Below are 20403 nucleotides of genomic sequence, written 5' to 3'. Positions count from 1 at the left end.
TTTGAAGCTTGCCAGCACAGTATTGTCACGGCAGTGTTTGAGCTGAATGAAAAGCAGCCTGTGTGATCGATTACGCCCTGTTTCATCTCTGCTCCCAGTGGCAATCAGTATCCCAGGCTCCCAACCTCACCTCCTCCCCTGGGCCAAGAGCACTCTTTCTCTCCCAAGCCGCCCCCTAGTGCAGCCTCCTGAGAGGCCAGCACACTGCTTACCATTCCTGCTCCCGGGAGCTCAGGACTGGCCTCTGGACGGTTGGCATCTGGACCAGGAGCAGCACCAAAGCAGGGATTGGCCAACTCCCACCCCAAGTGCCCTGCAGGCCAGGCACTGGGACCTCTCGGGGGCGTGCCAGATCTCAGCCTGTCGCCAGCATGTGCTCCCTGACCAGTCCGCCTTTGGCCTTGCCCACAATGACAGGCCCATCACTCAGCCTCACTCATCTGCTCACCATCTCAGGACTGCTCTGTTACTCAGCTTGCTGCTTGGGTGAGTTGTGTGTGTGTGTGTGTGTGTGTGCGTGTGTGTGTGTGTGTGGCATGCATGTGCAGTTACATGTGTGTATGCATTGTTTTGGAAAAAAATACTCTCAGAAAGCAGACTTGTTTTGGGAGACTGCAGCAGCCTTTAAATCTTAAACTTCTCAGCCAGTGTTGGAATCGCAACCTAAAGGGTTTGACAGTGGAGTTGGAGGTGGGGGGTTGGCATACATGCTCGCGCACGTGCGCACGCCCCTCTCTTGACCTTGACTTCAGAGAGGCAGGCTGGCAGCTGCTGTTGCCTTAGCTCTGGAGTAACATCGTGTTCTGTGGTCTGGGGCCAGCCCTCGTTCGGGGGGTCTAGAAGCTCTCGTGTGGGGGGCCTACAAGCTCTCTGTCATGCTCCGCCTGACTGGCCTGGGTCATGCTGCTCACCGCCCCAGGGGCCGGAGCCACCAAACTGCCCAATTGTTTTGGGTTCTGTCCTCACCTGCCCCCACACCTGCTCAGGAGTAAATTGGAAGATGGCAAATTCTTATATGGTCTTTCAGAGAGGTTCAAATACCTTCCACTTTTAGGATCAGAATTTGTTTCAAGGAGATTGAAGGAAAGTTGTAGGGTGACATCTACTCTGGAATATATGAATTGGGGAAAACCAGGCAAATTGCAGCCAGAAAAAAATGAGAACTTGACTGTAGCTGAGCCATCTCATTCAGGGTCCAAACACTTAGTGATGCTGCGTTCATTACCTTTCCTCTCCTCTGCTCATTACCTTTCCTCTCCTCTTCACGGGCTCCTTCTCAAAAAGGCAGGGGAAGGCCCAAAAGGCGGAGGAGAAGGCAGAGGAGGAGGAGGAGAAGGAGGAGAAGGAGAAGGAGGGGGGGAGGAGGAGGAGGAAGGAGGGGGAGGAGGAAGAGGAGGGGGAGGAGAAGGAGGGGGAGGGGGAGGGGGAGGGGGAGGAGGAGGAATGGTCCACCAACTGCACGAGCAGTTGCAGAATAGTTAGCATGTGGCTGCATCTGTCATTTTCCCAACCTGCAAAGATAGGATATTTATGTTATTTTTCTCCTTTGGTGGCTTCTAATGACACCTTTGCTTGATTTGAGGGGGTGCTTCTCTATGTAAAAAAGGAGGCAGAAACAGAAAGGGCTGTTTGTAGTACCCTAGTCATGGGCTGGACTTGTGAGTGGGAGATCCAGATGGACACAGTGTTGATCCTGGTGTCAGGTGCACAAAAAGGACTTGAAAGATGGTTTGGGTCAAGGTCCTTGTGGTCCAGGTGGGGAAACCGAATCTCAGATTGAAAAGGGAGTTGTGCCATGTCACAGGGTCACTTGCATCCGGACTCACACTCTTTGATCCAAGTCCCTATCTTTCCAAGAGTAAATTGGAGTGAGTCACTTTCCAAGGATGTGCCCAGAGTCAAGAGGGTATTAAGTCCAAAGGGCAAAGCCAGCATCAGCCGCAGCAAAACAACCTTAATCATTTGCCCAAACCCCACATTGGACTCGGCATGTTTCTGCCTGTGATTTGGCACTGCAGTGGCCACGCACAACATGACTTCGGTGCCTTTGAGTCAGGGCAGGTGGTCCTAAAATTCGGTCATTGTGGGCATTTCCAAGGCAGCTGGCAGTGGCTGAGCCACATGGTGCAGACAGGTTTCTGCTCCCCATGCACATACACTCAGGGTTTTTCCATCATAGCAGAGCCGGCTGGGGCTTTTCCAGCCTGGACCCTGAGCTCAGACATGATTCCATGGAGGCAGCATAGTCCAGAGAGAGATCCACAGGCCACTCAGATGACACCAAAATAGACATGTGAAGTCCTGGCTTAGTTGTCTGGGAAGAGGCGGGGGGTGGGGGCAAGCTGTTCCCAAACATGTCCACCTGATGGAAATATTCTGAGTTGGAATGAGCTGTAAATAAACTAGACTGTGCTAAAAACAAACACCTCCAGGGAGTTTGGGGGAGGGGGCAGAAATAGATGGTCGTCACCTGCTGAAAATGAAGTAGGTCAGGGGGGAAAGGGATGGTGGGGGTGGGGTGAACCATGCAGATGCCTCTTCAGGAAAAGCAACCAATAATTTATGTTCACTGAAGAGTTCTCCGGTTTCCAGGAAGAAATGAGAGGTGATTGCTTTAAGCAATGCAGGGTCTTTCATCAGTGGAAGGTCACACAGGGCGTGGGGTGAAGGGAGACATTGCCAGCCATGTATGGTCTGCAGAAATAAATGGTCAGGAGTGCACATGAGCCACGAGAACCTGCCAGCTCCCCAGGTGTTTGCTGCTGGGAGGGGCTTTGCATATCCTCAGCCCTTAGCTGTCTGCTGAGGCCAAGGGAAGGCAGAGGAGGCACTGCAGCTGGTGGACCCTGAGAGGGTTCTTGCATGCTGGTGGGTGTCAACCACCCTCCTGCACACACCCGAGACGGAGTGGAGCAAGGGAAGCTGCCCACTCCTGGCTTTAGGGAAGAAACTAGAAGAGTAATACCGTTGGCATTAATGTCAGGTTTTATAATAACAGCTATAAGAGTTTACCACTGAGAGAAAGAAAAGCAGCCCAGGACAGCTGGAGCAGGCCTGCTACTCAGAGCCAGGCCACGCGCTCTCCTGTTGAACGTAAATGATCTCACAGAACATCAGACAAGGTCACTCTGCACCTGTAACGGATCAAGAAAATAAGGCCACTCTGTCCCCATGTCAGACACAGACAAAATAAGACTATCAACCAGCCACAAAAATGGCCACTGTCCCTCTATGCTTGCTAATATGAGTGACTACTGCTGCCTGGCCATTCCCAGCATCAGTCTCTCTCCCTTCTCTTCCTCTAGCTAAGAATTAAGATAGTCATAGACATGCCCTATTACCGGGATGCTCCCTCATTCCCCCTGGAGTGTGTGCCCCCTCTTTGCAATGAGTCAATAGAGACAGCTGTGTTCAGCTACAGGTGTGTTCCTGGTGGTCTTTGGATGAAGGGCACTGGTACTGTCAATCTCAGGTAGTTGCTATGGGGGCCCTTTGCCTTCTTCTTCTTAGCTCCTGATCTTTATTTCCACCCACATTGGAGTCATAGTGTACAAATCTAGGGGAAGGATTCCAGAACCAGACTGATGGGTTCCAATCTGGCTCTGTTCCTTCCTAGTTGTATGACCTTGGGCAATTACTTCACCTCTTTACCTCAGTTAAGTGATCTGTAAAGTGGGGGTGATGATAATAATAATAGTACTTAACTCTCAGGGTTGCATGAGGATCAGGAAATTTTATATGTGCAAAGCATTTAAATGGTGCCTGGCATGTCATAAGTCGTTTTTTTAAAAATCTGCTTATCAAACATTTGAGGAATATCTAGGGTATGCTAGATACTGTTCTAGACCCTGGGTATGAAAATGGTTTCTATTTTCTGGGAAAGCACAGGTTAGTCAGAGAGATACAAGGAAACAGATTTACCCGTGGATAAAGGTTAAAATAGGAGTGAACCCAAAGAAAAGCATAGCAGGACCCCTCAGCCTTAGCCTGGGAAGTCAAGGAAAGCTTCCTGGTGGAGGCAGCTCCTGACAATTCTTGATGTACAGTAAGTCTCCAGGATGTGAGAGGAGAAGGTGGGATATGAGCAGAAGGGTCTTGGCAGCTGCTCAAGCTTCACAAGCTTTACCCTCAGGTCAGGGGCACCATTTAGGCATCTTTCTGCCCTCCCCCCAAGGGCTAACCCAGTGTCTGGCAAAGCATGTGCTCAAATTAACAAATGTTTAACACAAAATTTAGCAGATTTCCCTACAAACTAGTGCTTCCTCCGACTTTTCCATCTCATACTCTGACCACTGTTAACCCAGGTCCCCTGCAACATCAAAAGCACCCTTGATTGTTCCCCCTCTTTCACTCCTACACCAGCCCTGGTTTTCTTCTCCTCAGTAACGTGTACATCAACAGATTCCATGTGACAATGAAGTTCTGAGGGTCCAGGGCCCTCTCTTCTCTTCTCTTTGCACCCATGTATTGAGACATTTAACTGTAACTCTCTAGTGAGCATGGGTGACACAGAATGTGTGCGTAGAGTCTGGAGTCAAATATGTGTTTTAAACCATGGCTCGTGGTCTTTTGTAATCAATGCTACCTCCAGCCCTGGCTGCCTCCCTCTCTGAACACTTCCTCCCGAACACAACATCAAAGTCATTCACAATGACTCCCTTCTCCCCAACTACTGGGGGCACGTATGAGTCTGTTTAACTTTGAATTCCTTGCCCCATCTACAAAGTGACAAGTCACTTCCTGAAGAAGGAGAAATGGACCTTATAATAGTCAGTGTCCATGCCATTTGCTTATCTTACACATATCATCTCTCGAAGGCCAAGGGAGGCCTATGTCCAATAGCAAACAGGAGGTGCGCTCACATCTAACAGGTTGGGAATCAGATTGGGAAGTCTGGGGTGGCAGTGTGGGACTCCTTGGGCACGATGGGCATGACAGGGGCCCTAGCCCTGGCCCCATGCTAATGAGCAGCAGTTTTCTCTAAACAGCCCTTCCTGGCCTGGATCAGAAGAAGCGTGGCAGCCACAAAACATGCTGCCTGCTGACACCTCCTCCACCCCCCCTGTTCCCACCACCATTCTTCAGAGAAGGCCGAAGTCCGGTGAGTACCTTAGGACATGTGAGGGAACAGAAACGGGGCTCCTCACTGCCCATCCCACTTCCCCATCCCTCAGCTTCCTCCAGAATCTTCTCTCATGCAGCAGGTTGAGCTGGGAAGGGATATTTTCCAGCTTCTGGTGATGTCCATTCTTCCTCTGTCTTCACTGAGTTATGGAGGGGATTCTTCTCAGCAGGGAACTGAATTTGGCAAAGTGTCCCCTCTCCCTGAAAACAATGAGGTGAATGGATGACTTTCTAGGCTCCCATCAGCTGCTCAGATATGGAATTTGCCCTTCTATTTGTCTTCCCACCCAAGTATCTATGGAATTCCCTTCCATGGCCTGTCTCAGACATAGACTGTTTCTGTGAGGTGACGCGGGAATTGGCCCTTCTGTAGCCAAACTGAGGTGTGAGAGGGAATAGAATTTGGAAAGAGCGGAAAAGGTAAAAGAAAAAGCAGGATGTGGGGAGCTGACCTAGAAGACAACAGGCGGGGACTTGAGAGTCTCAGATATTTCCAGAAGCTCTTCGACTTGTACTGTCCAATACTGCCACTAGCCATATGGCTACTGAATTGAGCTGTGCATATAAAATACACACAGAATTGTGAGACTTCATATGAAAAGAAGACTGTAAAATATCTCATTATTTTTAAATATTGAATATGCATTATAATGATATTTGGGGTGGACTGGGTTAAATAAAATATATTAAAATTAATTTCACTTGTTTCCTTTACTTTTTTAATGTGGCTACCAAAAAATGTTAAAACTGTATATGTAGTTTGCATTGGTTGCTCACATTTTATTTCCTTTGGACAATGCTGTCCCAGATATTGGATAGAGGCCCCTGAAATGAGCTTCCTAACTCCACCATTGTAGCTCTGTAATCCATTCAAGCCAGGTGTGTCTCAAGAGCAGACGAGAGAACAGACACTGGTGGCCAGGAAGGTCATCTTAGGATACCCATTGAGGTGTAAGAGAAGTGCCAGTCTACGAAGCACGTCTGTGTCAAGGGTGGTGACCCTTCTGTCCCCCAAGTCTGACCTATAACCTTGTATTGCTTTGCATTGAAGCTTCTCTCCCCAGACATGAAGAATATCATCCTGGAACTGGAGACCACACAGTCCCCGTGTGTCCAAGGATCGCTCGGCTCCCCTGGGCCTCCCGGCCCCCAGGTTGGTGCATTCCACCAGACCTTTTCTCCTCTCCAGCTGTCTTCTGTTTAGAGAAGTGAAGCCTTGTAGAGATGCCCGTTTTAATGTGATATGGGGGCTGTTTTTCCTTCTCTGGCTCACCTCCAGCTCCAGAGCCACGTGAATAGAACACTGGTTCTTTAGGTGAATTCTGGCCTCCCAGTTTTGGTTTCCTCATTCATGCAGTGAGGATAATAATTGTCCCTGCAGTACTGGATTTAGGGTGGGGGATCAAGTGAGATGCTGCCTAGATGGATGTGGTTATTATTATAGCTACCACAAAACAGTTGATGACAATGGGTTGCCCCTTATGTGGCCATTGACTCCATTCAGTGGGCCCCAGAGGCACCTGCATCCAATGCAGGAAAGTGGAGGCAAAGAGGAACCTGTTACCTTGAGCCCACTTGACCCAGATACAGCTACCAAATAGCCTACCCCTCCCCAGCAAAGTTAAAGGAAATAATGAGGAACAGGCAAAAATACTAGAGAAAGGATTTCTAGGCAAGCAAAGACACCTTGTCACAGACTCCTGGCTTCCCTGACTGCCTGGGCGGGGGCTCCCCCAAGGAGGAATGTCCCCTAGCCTGGGGCTCTGGGCCTACCATGGGGAAGGGAAAGAGGGATCAAGGAGCAATCAGTCTCCCAAGTGCCTTAGGAGTTATCTCACCCTCCTGGGTCACCCTGCCGTGGCTTCTGTCCAGGAAGACTGAGAGACCCACTCCTCACCCTGGTTACAAAGCCCCACATGAGGAGACCCGGTCTGTATCTCCTGCATCATCTCATGCCACCAACTCTGTCCACTCGCAGCCACCGTGTGTCTTGGGTCCTCAAGCATACCAAGTTTGTTCCAGCCTTAGGGCCTTTATGCTGGTGGCTCTAGCTATTTGGAATGTTCTTCCTTCTGATTTTTACCGTGGCCAGCTCTTTGTTGCCTCCTTAGCAATGCCTTTCTCAACCACCCGAGCCTTCCCCATCACTGTCCATCCAATGGCCTATTTTAATTCTCTGCCAATTTTTCTCATGTTATTATAGCTTTCTTAATATTTTTTTTTATTCCTGATCTCTTTGGTCTCCTCACCATGAAATATAAGCTCTGTGGCTGGGGTTGGCAAACTATTGTCCATGGGTCAAATCCAGCTTGTTTTGGCAATTCAGGTTTTATGGTCTCTGGCTGCTTTTGTGCTACAAGGACGGAGTTGAGTAGTTGTGACAGAGTTGCTGTGTTAAAGGCACAGCCTAAGATATTTACTATCTGGCTCTTTACAGAGAAAGTTAACTGACCCTTGGTCTTGGGAACATTGTATTGTTCATAATATGTGCCCATCTACACCACCTATGGGGTATAGTAGGTTCTCCATAAATATTTGCTAAATGCAATAAGGAATATAGGACTCTGATCCCAGAGTTGACCAGAAGGGCCAGGAAGTCAGCAGACAGGCAAGATGGGCACCCTGAGGAGCACCTCTCAGGTGGGTTTCTATCCTCCCACAGTCTATGCTGGCAGCTTTCAGGGTACAGAGAGACCCACAGACTATGGGCAAAGAAGGAGAATTCTCTGCTGACCAGCAGTTCCCCAGTCACTTGCTCATCTCTAACATCTCACAATCCTGAGTCACATGGGGGCTATGCTGTCCAACTCCAGGGGACCATGCAAACACCTCCGTTCTCTTAGAACAGAGTGGATGCTGTCCCCACCAAAATGAGATCTGTGGACCAACAAAGTTGGCATCATCTGGGAGCTTGTTCCAGATGCAGAATTTCATCCTCCCCTCTCCACTACACCCCCCTCCACCATTCAATCAGAATCTGTATTTTAATAAGACACTCAGTGAATCATGGGAATGTCGGAGCTAGAGTGTGCTAGTAAAATAGTTCTAGCCCATTTTAAGAAATGGAAAAAACTGAGGCTTGGAAAAATTGAAAGACTTGAACAAAAACTCTCTGTCCTTGCCGAAACTGGTTTGGCTCAGTGGATAGAGCGTCGGCCTGTGGACTGAAAGGTCCCAGGTTCGATTCCGGTCAAGGGCACGTACCTTGGTTGTGGTCACGTACCTTGGTTGTGGGCACATCCCCAGTAGGAGGTGTGCAGGAGGCAGCTGATCAATGTTTCTCTCTCATCAATGTTTCTGACTCTCTATCCCTCTCCCTTCCTCTCTGTAAAAAATCAATAAAATACATTATAAAAAAAAAGTCTCTGTCTTCCCATCCCCAAAACAGAAGGAGAATAAACCAAAGGTGGTGGTTTCCAAATTTATCTGCACATTAGAATCCCCTGGGAACTTCTAAAATTCCTGATGCCTGTGCCACTGTCCTTGAGACTGTAATTGGTCTGGGGCGTGGCCTGGTCTTTGGGATTTTTAAAAGATCCCCAGAGAATTCTAATGTGCATATAGGCTTGGGAACCATTGACTGAGGGGGCTGTTTGTCATTTAGAGACAAGTCTGATAAAATTGTATTTCAAACAGGCTTTGTGTTACCCGACTTCACCTGCAGATCTTGGGGATAAAGTAGTAGCTTTGGGGGTCGGGGGGAGGGCGCGGTGGTTGATGGATTTCCTCTCTGCTGTATGGAGGAATTTGGAAACAGTTAACCAGCTGATTATTCCATGGACGCATGAGCAGAAAGCAGCATGAGCAGAAAGCAGCTGTATTCTGCCGTGGGTGTGCCAAGCCTTAGTGCAATGGTGCTAGAGTCCCTGAGCTGGAGACAACCCCACCCCCATGGCTGGGCAATTGCGCAAAAATGCATTATTTACTTGCCCACATTCTTAATGTCTTTTGCTGCACCTGGTACCCATAGATCCTACCTGGGAATTTCTAAATCTCTGTTTCTATGTGTAAAGTGTAACTTCTCTCTTGTCAGCACCCAGGGAAGCTTGGTAAGAGCAACTGAAAAGACAGGAGAGGAGTGAAGCCTCTTGTTTTCAGCAAACAGCATTTCTTCACATATCTTCAATTGCTCTTGCCAAGCACTCTGGATATTCCAGGCAACCCAAGAATTCCAGGGAGAAAATTAAACTCACACAGAGTAGACATGAGCATTGCAGCCTTTGAACCATTGGAAACACAGTTCAGAGAAACTAGAATAGGGGAATCACAGAGGAGGAGACTGGGCTGGCATGCATAAGAGGGTCTTCCATCCCCAATTCTGCATAGAGAGTGAGGCTGCTGTAGGAGTGTTCCAAGGGGATTCCCTCAGTCCTGCCTCCCTCACCTCTGTCCTTGGTAATTCCAGCCTGTTTTATTGTATTCTTGGTCTGATGTATACTTTCTTCGTTTCTTGGTTGTGTAGGGTCCACCGGGGCATCCAGGCAAGACAGGACCAAAGGGAGAAAAGGTAATGAGCCACTACTTTCTTCCACCCACCTCTCATTGGTAATTCCAGCCTGTTTTCTGGGGATGCCACTGAACATTTTCTGGCTGAGATTTCAAGGCATGTGCTAATTCTGCCTTAGTGTACGAGGATGGGCTCCATGAGGACGGGGCTGCTGCTGCAGGTGTGGGATCCCACCAGTGTATTTTGGCTTGGCCCACTGCCGTAGCAGGGGTGCTGTGAGTGGTCAAGCCACCAAGCCACATGGGCATGCCCAATCATCAGCCCTACTAAGCCCTCTGCTTCCAGAACTTCTCTTCCAAAGCAGCCTCCTATTACCTGCCTTTTCTACCCACAGGGGGAGCTCGGCCGACCAGGAAGGAAGGTATGGTCCATGTTGTCAGCATTACATGGCAACTGTGTTCCGCGTGTGTGTGTGAGTGTGTGTGCACTCCTTGGGGTGGGGAACCAGCGGTACACTACTGCGGCCTCCAACCCATTGGACAGTGGTGGCACCACCATCCTGATGATGATAACAGCACCTTTGCTGTTTCCGCCTACTCCTTCGCTTGGGAGCTGGAGCCAGCTACTGCCAGGCATTTGGACTTCTTCCAGAGGCTGCCAAGCCCAACCAGATATCCCACAGCTTCAGAGCATCTCATCCTGCCTTCCATCAGAGAAACCCTCCAAGGCCCCAACCAGTGGCACAAAATGACTCTCACTGTCTATTAGATTAAACCACAATAAAGTGCCAAACAGACAGAAACAAAAGCTTTTGCTGTAATAAATTGGAGTTACTTAAGGTCACAGGGACTCTGAGTGAACCAAACACATGTTATCAAGACTCTTATTACAGTCAGGAAGAAGAAAACCAGCAGCCATTCGCTGTGGTCAATGGATGCTGGTGCTGAAATTGTAGGTCTTGATGATAGAAGTAGGTACAAAACTTTGGCCAAGAAAGATGCCTGTGGTTCTAAATATAAATTACTATTTTTGGTTGAATGTTTTATTCAAATAGTTTCACTATTAATTAGAGTCTCAAACAGACCTTTGGGAGGTAAATTTACAACCCTTAAGGGCATGGATGACAACTCCAACCAAGGCACAGTGGTTGTCCAAACTGTTGGGCCAGAAAGGAATCTGGCATGGTCTCCATGCTCAGAACTAAGGAAGGCCATGATTCATTAGTGATGTGTGCCATAGATGTGGGAGGCAAGAGTAGAAATTTGTACACATGCAGCACTTCGGGTTTCTTTTTGTTTGTTTATTTCTTTGTTTTCATTTATTTCAGAGAGAGGAAGGGAGAGGGAGAGAGAGATAGAAACATCAATGATGAGAGAGAATCAATTAGCTACCTCCTGCATGCCCCTACTGGAGATGGAGCCCAAAACTCAAGCATATGTCCTGACCAAGAATGGAACTGGGACCTCCTGGTTCATGGGTTGATGCTCAACCATTAAGCCACACCAGCTGGGTCACATGCAGCATTTGTGATCCCTGGTTAAGGGGCTGACCCTTCCACATCTCTCGCTAGGCAAACTAAAATTAGCCAGTGGGTTCAAAGGTCAAAATAGACCCCAAATCCCTGCTCCCACCCTTTCTTTCAGGGCTTACTCTTCCACAGCCTCTGGCTTAGGTTGATTTCCTTAGAAGCAGTGACAGAGATGGCACATGCCATGTGCAAGTGAGTCACTTATTAAGGGAGCTCTTTCAAGAGGAGTCTGAGAAGAGGGGCATCCACATGGGGTGGGGAAGAAGTCCAATGTGGGAGTGGTATCAGGTGATGTCCAGCTTCAGCCTGATCCCTGGGGAGCTGTGGAGTAAGACTTGTACCACAGAGTGTCTTGCCTTGAGGTAAGGAAGCCAGGCTATTGGCTACAGGGAGGGAACATACATAAATCACTGGACAGATCCATTTGCCCACAGAAACTCCACAGTTGCAGGTTGCAGGAATGAGTTGTTACAGCAAGGAAGGCAGCCCCTGGGGGATGAGCACACTGAGCAGGTGAAAAGATCTGGAAGGAGAACCAATAGCATTTGCTACTGCTTCCCAAACATAATCCTATGCCATTTACAACCCACCCTTGGGGAGAACCTATTGGAATGCAGGGACAGTTGGGTGGGTGGAGGTGATAAAGATCGAAAAACCAAGAAGTTTAGAATCCCCTCTCTACCACCTTTAATTTCTTTAGTAGAATAAGATCTTGTGTGTTGACACAATGTCACACTAAGGGTTTTCACTTGTACCTAAGTGACCCAACTTTTTGGCTATAATTTTTGGAGATGAGGGTCCTGAGGCTCTGCTTTAGAGGCCTCATACTACTCCGGGCCCCAGAGACAAATCCTGTTTCCTGGAAGGAGGGAAACAAATCTAATTTTCCTGACTTTTGTTCTTTGACTTTAAAGGGTAGACCTGGCCCCCCGGGTGTTCCTGGTATGCCTGGGCCCATCGGCTGGCCTGGCCCTGAAGGACCCAGGGTAAGTGTGGTGCAATCTCAGGGCTCATGTGGTATCGGAATGTGAGGGAGAAGACGGCGGCTCCCTGGCCCCTGGCACACAGTGAGTGACACTCAAGTCCTCAAGAGGGGGCGGAAGAAGAGAGCATAAGGACTGTCCATAGGCCCCCAAATATTTCCTCCTTCACTTGTACTGCAAGCCTCAGTCCAAAGCTCTGCTTCTGTAGAGGGAGAAATGAGGGGCTGCTGACCTCTTTCACAGGGGCCCTGATTCTCCTTTGTCCTAAAGGGTTAGCATGTGATTCTTTGGTTTCCCTGAGATGACCTAAGAGGGGCTAGTGTCTGGAAAGCTGTTGGCCTGTCATGCTGATCTGGCTGGAGGTGGAGGGTTGAGGGGGTTGGAGTTGGCTGACTGGAACAACTAAAACCCTACATTCAGAGAGGGATCACCAAATGCTGATGAATTCCCTTCCTCAGACAGGCTATGGAAAACTAACACGCCCACTCCCATGCCTTAGCTTATATTCTACTCACTTTGGTCATAGATCATGGGGTGTAGAGGCCATGACTTATGCAGGTGAATGTCACTATATAGTCTGATTGACTTACTGGCAGAATTTATAAGGGGATAGAAAACTGTTCCCAATCCTTGTAAGTGAAGTCCCAAGGATATGTCTTAAAAATCAACTGTATAAAAAGGAGACATATATAAAACTTTAGACAATAAGAAAAAAATCAGCTGTATAAAGCTGAGCCATCCAATATAGCAGCATTAGATATATGTGGCTATTGAGCCCTTGAAATGTGGCTCATGCAACTGAGGAACTGACTTTTTTTAACTTTAATTAAGTTTAAATTTTAAAACTTTTGCTTAGGTCAGTTATTTGAAAACATTTAAGTATGTGAAGTATGTGAATCTGCTTCTTCAAGTATAAATTTTATGAACTCTGTGTAGAGATCATGCATTTTGTATGAAAATTTAGTGCCTGAATTGAGATGTGGTTTAAATGTACAATGCACAACAGATTTCAAATATTTATCTTGAGAAACAGAATGTAAAATAGCTCATTAATAATTTTTATATTGACTACATGTTGAAATGATAATTAGATTAAATTAATTACAGTAAATGAAATATATTGTTAAAGTTAATTTCACCTGTTTAGTTATAGTTTTAATGTGACTTCTAAACATTTTTTAAATGAAGTATGTGGCTCACCTTATATTTCTACTGGATAGCACTGGTATAGTTTTTTAGCACAGAGGGTGCTGAAAGTTCCAACTGCAAATGATTCTGAGGGTCAACAGAACTCACCCATGAGTCTTAGCTCCCTGCCTTCATCGTACACACCCAGAGGATGATGTTCACTCTACTTGGTTGCAACCCTAGGGTGAGAGTATATGGAGATGTCTGAAAGATCCACCCTATGCAAAGAGCAAAGCAGGTGATGTTTTTTGGTGCTGACACCTTGTCCTCTGGGGCCCCATGCCCCATGATCTCCCTCTCCCTCACCCTCCTACAGTCTTCTCTAAGAAAAGATCAAGCATTATTCCATTAAAGCATCTTAGTGATAATTTGAATTTAGTTTTAGAGATCTGCTCTGCCTGGGGAATTTCATTTCATATTTAATCTTAAACTAGAGGCCTGGTGCACAAAATTCATGCATCGGGGGGGGGGGTGGTGTCCCTCAGCCCAGCCCGGACCCTCTCCAATCTGGGACAACCTCAAGGGATGTCCTACTGCCCATTTAGGCCCAATCGGCCCAATTGCCCCTAACTGCCCTCCCCTGCCTGCCTGGTCACCCCCAACTGCCCTCCCCTGCTGGCCTGGTCACCCCCAACTGCCCTCCCCTGCTGGCCTGGTCACCCCCAACTGCCCTCCTCTGCCGGCCTGGTCATCCCTAACTGCCCTCCCTTGCAGGCCTGGTTCCTCCCAATTGCCCTCCCCTGCTGGCCTGATTGCCCACAACTTCCCTCCCCTGCTGGCCATCTTGTGGCAGCCATCTTGTGTCCACATGGGGGGTGGCCATCTTTGATGACATGGGGGTTACCATCTTGTGTGTTGGAGTGATGGTCAATTTGCATATTAGGCTTTTATTACATAGGATACCAGAATGAAGTGTGGAGAATTGGGCCCCTGGGAGTAAGCAAGGGAGTATTTGGGGTCCTCAGATTCACAAGCTAGCCCCAATGTCCCAGTTCCTTTCTGATCTTGCCCATGACTTCTTAGTTCAGTTTTTCTAGGAAATGTCACTAGAGGTCTTTTTTTCCCTCCTTCTGATTCCCACAGGGCGAAAAAGGTGACCTGGGTCTGATGGGCTTACCAGGGTCAAGAGGACCAATGGGCTCCAAGGTCAGTGTGTTGGTCCAGATGGATGTTCTCAGATCTTCTCACTAAGGCTCTGGAGCAGCTCTTATCTATAAAGATGGGAACTGGGTGTGGCTACCATCCTGGGCAAGGTGATGTCACAGATGTTGGATAGCCCAATGCCAGTGTGCTTGTCTTTACCAGCCTTTGGGGGACACCAGGGCTGGGATGCAGGGGCATAAAGATACCATTCCTGCTGTTCTCCTGGGCAGCAAGGGTCAAGCCTCAGGACAACAAAACAAATGGAAATCTTTGTTCAGGCCTTTGGGGGTGGTGATAAGAAAAGCAGCATTCTTTTTAGGCCTGATGTAAACACAATCCCAAGGGACTTCTTGGTATTGAATGCTGCAGCCCCCATTAAAACTTGCAGTGCAAAGAGGCACATCTCACCACCACATTCAGGGATTCCGTCCACTCTCACACCAAACCCAATGGTCCGACAAGGATGATTGTAAATATATCTTGTGCTTTCTTTTAGGGCTACCCCGGATCCAGAGGGGAAAAGGTTAGTGCTTCTCTCTCCCAGCTTCCCAGAGCCTGGTCTGGGCTAGTGGCTCCGGGGCCAGTGAGGATGGGCCCAGGTCTCTCTTCAGTCAGTGATTGCAGTGACTTTGCCTCAGTATTCCTCATCTTTCATCAGTGGGCTGAGAGAAGTGAGGAGCCCCTGAGGCAGGGCAGGCAGCTTAGGGAGGAGCTCCCAGTGAAGGCCGAGGCCCTCATATGGAGCAGATGAGCACTGAAGCTGTGCCAGATGGAGAATGAATGCAGCTTGTGTAGTGTGCTGGAGCAAGATGGCAGATGTGTGTCTTTAGACCAGCCGTGGGCAAACTATGGCCCGCGGGCCGGATCCAGCTGTTCTATCCGGTTCTCTTGCTCTCCCCTCCGCTCCTTTACTTTGAATTCATATTAGTTCACACAAACACTCCATCCATGCTTTTGTTCCGGCCCTCCGGTCCAGTTTAAGAACCCATTGTGGCCCTCGAGTCAAAAAGTTTGCCCACCCTGCTTTAGACCAAGCTATCACCACACAACCTTCTTATCTTGTCAAAAACAAAAAAAAGAAAACCCAGCCAGAACCTGGGGACAGATTTCCTATAGAAAGGGAGAGGTTCTGGGACCCAGAATCTTCTGTGCCTTGTCCTTTATTAATGCAGGAGGTATTTGGGGTCCAAATAGAAGGTAAATCACAAAGCATTTCTTCCCTGGGAAGGTCATGTAATCTCTGAGCCTGTTTCTTTGCCTGTGAAATGAGGCTATTGGCATAGGATAGGGAGTTATTAGTTTAAAATGCTCCTATTTTTCTCCCATGGTATTAACTCATGTACTCTCTCCTGTGGTTTTCTCTTAGGGATCCAGAGGTGAAAGGGGTGACTTGGGTCCCAAAGGAGAAAAGGTAGTGGCTGTTGCATAAAAATGATCAAATACAATGGAAGTGGTGACCCTTGCCTACCCCCATCTTGTGGGCGGACTGACTAACTGGCTGTCTGTCTGACTGGCTAACTGCTTGACTATTTGTTTATCTGTCTGGCTAGCTGACTGACTGACTGTCTGACTGACTGGCTGTGGTTGGCTGGTTGGCTGTGACTGACTGCCTGTCTATCTGTCTGACTAGCTGACTGACTATCTCTCTGACTGACTATCTATCTGACTGGCTGGCTGGCTGTGACTGACTGGCTGGCTGGCTGACAGGCTGGCTATCTGTCTAAATGGCTGACTGGCTATCTGTCTATCTGTCTGACTAGGTGACTGGCTGACTGGCTGTCTGTGTATCTGTCTGATTAGTTGACTGGCTATCTGGCTGGCTGGCTGACAAGGCTCTATCTTGAAAATGGCTGACTAAGCTCTTCCACAGCCCTCTCAAGAGTTATTCAGAGGCAATCACTATTATTTGTTGTTCTCTTCACAGGGTTTCCCAGGATTTCCTGGAATGCTGGGACAGAAAGTAAGTACCTACAAGTAGTAAAAAATAGAAGTAGAAAAATAGACCATCCAAGTACAACAAAAAGAGGCCTGCCCCTTTGTTCATGAGGCAGGAAAAGTAGGTCTCACTATGGAAGCTTCTGGTTTGAAAGGGGAGCAAGTTGCTGAACATATAGGTGAGAGATCTGAGACCTCCTCCAGGAGGGCAAGGACACCCCCCTGATGGACAGAGGCCCTACTTTGTACTTGCTGCCCCTTAGAGGGCTGTGGTGATGTTCAAAGGCAGAGAGCTTTGTGACAAGGGGCTCGGGTCTGAACTGTAGTGGTCAAAGGTCCCAGTGGGAGGTGCAGGCTTCTCTGGCTAATGCAACTGCCGACTACACCCAGCTCAGCACTTCTTCAGGAAGGCTTATGTACTGCTACAGGTAAGCAGAGTTATTTCAGTTGGTGATAGCAAGCAATTTTTATTTGCTAGTTAAACTTTTTATTTAAATAGTTAAATATTTAGTGGGATTTCATGGATATCTTGCCTGGGACAAGGCTTAATAAAAAAAGGAGTTAATTCAGTTGACTTAAATAGAAAATATTGAGTAAATAAGAATAACACTATGTGAAGATATGACAAAAACTATGAAGGTGACAATTGACAGAATTAAAAAAAAAAAAAAACTTTTCCTTAGGGTTAAGGTCTAGGGAAGAAGAATGGGGAGGGTGGTGAGGGGAGGTGTCAGAGAATGAAGAGAGAGTGCACAGTTGGCCACCGAGAACACCCCTAATCAAGCCCCGTAGCAGTGGGTCCTCATGCTGTGAGGCACTGATGTGGGAAATTGTTATTTTAACCTTGGCCTCAGAGTACAGTGTTCTTCAAACATACCAATGAGATGCTTTCTTAAAATTCTAAACTTTTTCTCAAGTTCACCTTGAAGTTTTATTTTCCAAACTTGAATAAACAAATTTTTATCTGATTTTCTCCAGTCAGTAGAGCATCCTATATATAATAAAAGCCTAATATGCAAATTGACCAAATGGCAGAACAACAGGTCGGTGGGCAGCGCTAGGCTAGCCAAGGCAGGTGCCAGCGGGCAGACGGAGGGGACGGCGATCAGGGGGCGGCTGTGACCAGCGGCAGCAGTGGGGCAATGGGCGGGGCCAGACCTGCCCCCTGGTGGTCATTGCGCTCCCACAGGGGGAGCACCGCTTAGCCATAAGCCGGGCTGAAGGCCGGCGAGCGCAGTGGTGGTGGCAGGAGCCTCTCCCACCTTTGCGGCAGCGCTAAGGATGTCCAACTGCAGCTTAAGCTGTCAGTCGGACATCCCTCAAGGGCTTCCAAACTGCGAGAGGGTGCAGGCTGAGCTGAGGGACACCCCCAAGTGCACGGATTTTCATGCATCGGGCCTCTAGTAATTAAATAATTTAAGTCATCTGATATTAATTCATTATCATTTATCACTGCCTTAAGCTGTCAAAAAATGTCTTCTGCTACCCTAGATGGGATATTGGGTTAAAAATAGAGTAAGTAAATGATCAAATTAAAGGAAACATTAAAAGAGAAAAAATTATTTTAAAAAATTTTTTATTGATTTCAGAGAGGAAGGGGGAGGGAGAAAGAGATAAAAATATCAATGATGAGAGAGAATCATTGATCGGCTGCTTCCTGCACACCCCACACCGGGGATCTGCAACCTGGGCATGTGTCTGGGACCCTTCGGTCCGCAGGCCAATGCTCTATCCACTGAGTCAAACCAGCTAGAGCGAGAAAAAACGATTTTAGTTGAAAATATTTAGGCTAGGCTTTCATTCAGTGCAACAGTGAGCATCAAAGAATAATCCATTACTGTAAAATTAAAGATGACAGTTTCTCTGGTCTCTGCTCCAATTACTAGACTTGCCATCAGGAGTTCTAGTCCCCTTTCAGGGCAGGCTGCTTTAAGACAGAGCAGATATGATAACCATAATTAGGTCAGAGGAGAGAAATTAGATTAAGTGAGTACTGGCTGCTTCCAGTTGATGAAGAGAAGGGCCACACTTCCTTCTGATAGTTTTTTTTTTTAAGTTATGCTGCCCCGGCTGGTTTGGCTCCGTGGACTGAAGGGTTCCAGGTTCGATTCCGGTCAAGGGTACAAGACCGGATTGTGGGCTTAATCCCCAGTGGGGAACATGCAGAAGGTGGCTGTTCAATGATTCTTTCTCATCGTTGTTTCTGTCTCTCTCTCCCTCTCCCTTCCTTTCTGAAATCAATAATTAAAAAAAAAAAAAAAGTTATGCTGTTCATACTGCTGTTTTCTCCTAGCCAAGCAAGGCACTCCTTGGTCCCTGCTAAACAGCCGTGGAAAATAGTGCAAACATCTCCATGGCCACATAGAATCCATCTATCCTCTCACACTCTCACTGCCCAGCATCCTGAAGGACATGGCGGGTTAGAAAGAAATCACAGGTTTAAGGACAATTCTTGATGAGGCAAGATGTTGGTAGCTTGGGTCAAGACAAATTCATTACATTGGCTGAGCCAACAGATAATTTCAGAGGTTTCTGCTTGTTCCTTGCTTTATACTGGTATTCCCTGGAATTTTCCAGGTGTTATACCTCCCCTGACTTCCATGTGAACAGTCATCTGGGTGTTCACTGTCTCCTCTGAGTGTCTGGGCAGCTCTTCATGGATACTGGCTGCTCACTAACAGAAACTCTTGTGGTTGCAATTGCTAAATGTAGCTTGTTGGTGGTGCATTCTGGGCTGAGGAGGGATTGCTGGAACAATTATGGGAACAATGCCCTCTGGTTCATGATCTAAAGAAACAGCAAGAGGGCCTGGGATCCTAGAAGACCATGGGGAGGAAGGAGAGAAACTAAAATGGAAAACAAAAGGTTGGCCTTAAACTATAGAATTAGGACAATTGATGCCTTTTGGTCTGGTGCTTCAAAATAGGGCTTTTCAATTAGGAATATTGTTTGTATTGCTTTCCATGCCTTTACAATAATTGCATTGAGTATTTGAACATATGTCTCCCCACAAACAGTTTTTGTCTAAATCAAATGGAAGTGAACTGGAACTCAAACCAATTTTTACTGAAGAGTGGGGAATGTACAACCCTAGTAAAGGTCATTACATGAGCAGACACTTCCCAAAGATGATAGTTTCAAAACTGTGTTTAATCATTAAAAACCCATAGATTTGAATTTGTGCTAAAACAAAACACAACATAAAATTCAACTAAAAGAGAAAGTGTTTCCCCCCAATAGTGTATGGCATCACAGGCACACTTGTGACTAAAATACAGCACCTCTATTTTTGGCCATTCTGGATGGTGATTTGGGACACTAAAATGTGTGCTACCTGGCAGCTGTCTCTCTTAGATAATAAATCACCCACCCAGGATAACCTCCTTTTCTTCCTGGTCCATGAAAAACCTACCTACCTTTCACATGACCTCATCACTTTTCCAGTCTCCCAGAGCAGCCCACTTGGAAAAGATCTGGGATGATCTTTGTGGCCAGGGATTGGGTAGACCTGCAGGAAAGGGCCTGCTCCACATGCCCTAATTCCTCTTTTGCTTCTCTTTTTTCTTTGCAGGGTGAAATGGGTCCAAAGGGTGAGCCTGGGATAGCAGGACACCGGGGACCCACAGGAAGACCAGGAAAACGAGGCAAGCAGGTAAGGATCCGGGGCTTACCAGACCCCTGCAGTCAGACCTCCTTACCTGGGGAGGGGGTGTGGAGAGGCGTGCCAGTGTGGTCAATCAGAGATATCCCTTAAACCCAGTCTTCAGCTTCCTCTGGGCTCGTGGGCAGAAGCTGCACCACTTTCAGGAGCTCCTGGCTTGTCTAGGGTAGCCATAGTTTGAGTGGATGGGATAGGATGCTGTGTTCCCACTGTTTCCAAGGCTAGAGCGAGAGTGGATCTTTGGTTCATAAGAACGGGTCTACCTTAACCAAAGCAACTGGGAGTGGAAAGCAGATCTGGTCCTTTACCCAGAAAACCTGCTTTTTACCTCAATGCCCCAGACACAAATGGAGTCTTGGAGAACAGCCCAGATATTTCCCTGCTCTTGAAGGTC

At 47.6% G+C, this 20403-nt stretch overlaps 1 protein-coding gene across 2 annotated transcripts in view; it reads left to right on the top strand.

Moving 5' to 3' along the window:
- COLQ (collagen like tail subunit of asymmetric acetylcholinesterase) overlaps positions 1–20403 on the top strand; it is a 56858-nt gene that overhangs the window by 21015 nt on the left and 15440 nt on the right. Inside the window, exons 1-11 of one of the 2 annotated variants that reach the window (XM_080673710.1) lie at positions 396–486; positions 4989–5101; positions 6176–6277; positions 9587–9631; positions 9966–9992; positions 12014–12085; positions 14354–14416; positions 14910–14936; positions 15780–15824; positions 16338–16373; positions 19920–20000. In XM_080673710.1, the coding sequence (XP_080529836.1) occupies positions 411–486; positions 4989–5101; positions 6176–6277; positions 9587–9631; positions 9966–9992; positions 12014–12085; positions 14354–14416; positions 14910–14936; positions 15780–15824; positions 16338–16373; positions 19920–20000 (687 nt within the window). In that variant the 5' untranslated portion in view covers positions 396–410. Of the gene's footprint in view, positions 1–395; positions 487–4988; positions 5102–6175; positions 6278–9586; positions 9632–9965; positions 9993–12013; positions 12086–14353; positions 14417–14909; positions 14937–15779; positions 15825–16337; positions 16374–19919; positions 20001–20403 lie in introns of those variants that run through there. The other variant, XM_080673709.1, reaches the window with a different exon arrangement.

Source organism: Plecotus auritus (assembly GCF_963455305.1).
Source record: "Plecotus auritus genome assembly, chromosome: 6".
NCBI classification, from domain to species: Eukaryota; Metazoa; Chordata; class Mammalia; order Chiroptera; family Vespertilionidae; genus Plecotus; species Plecotus auritus.
This window is presented reverse-complemented; position numbering and strand designations above follow the sequence as displayed.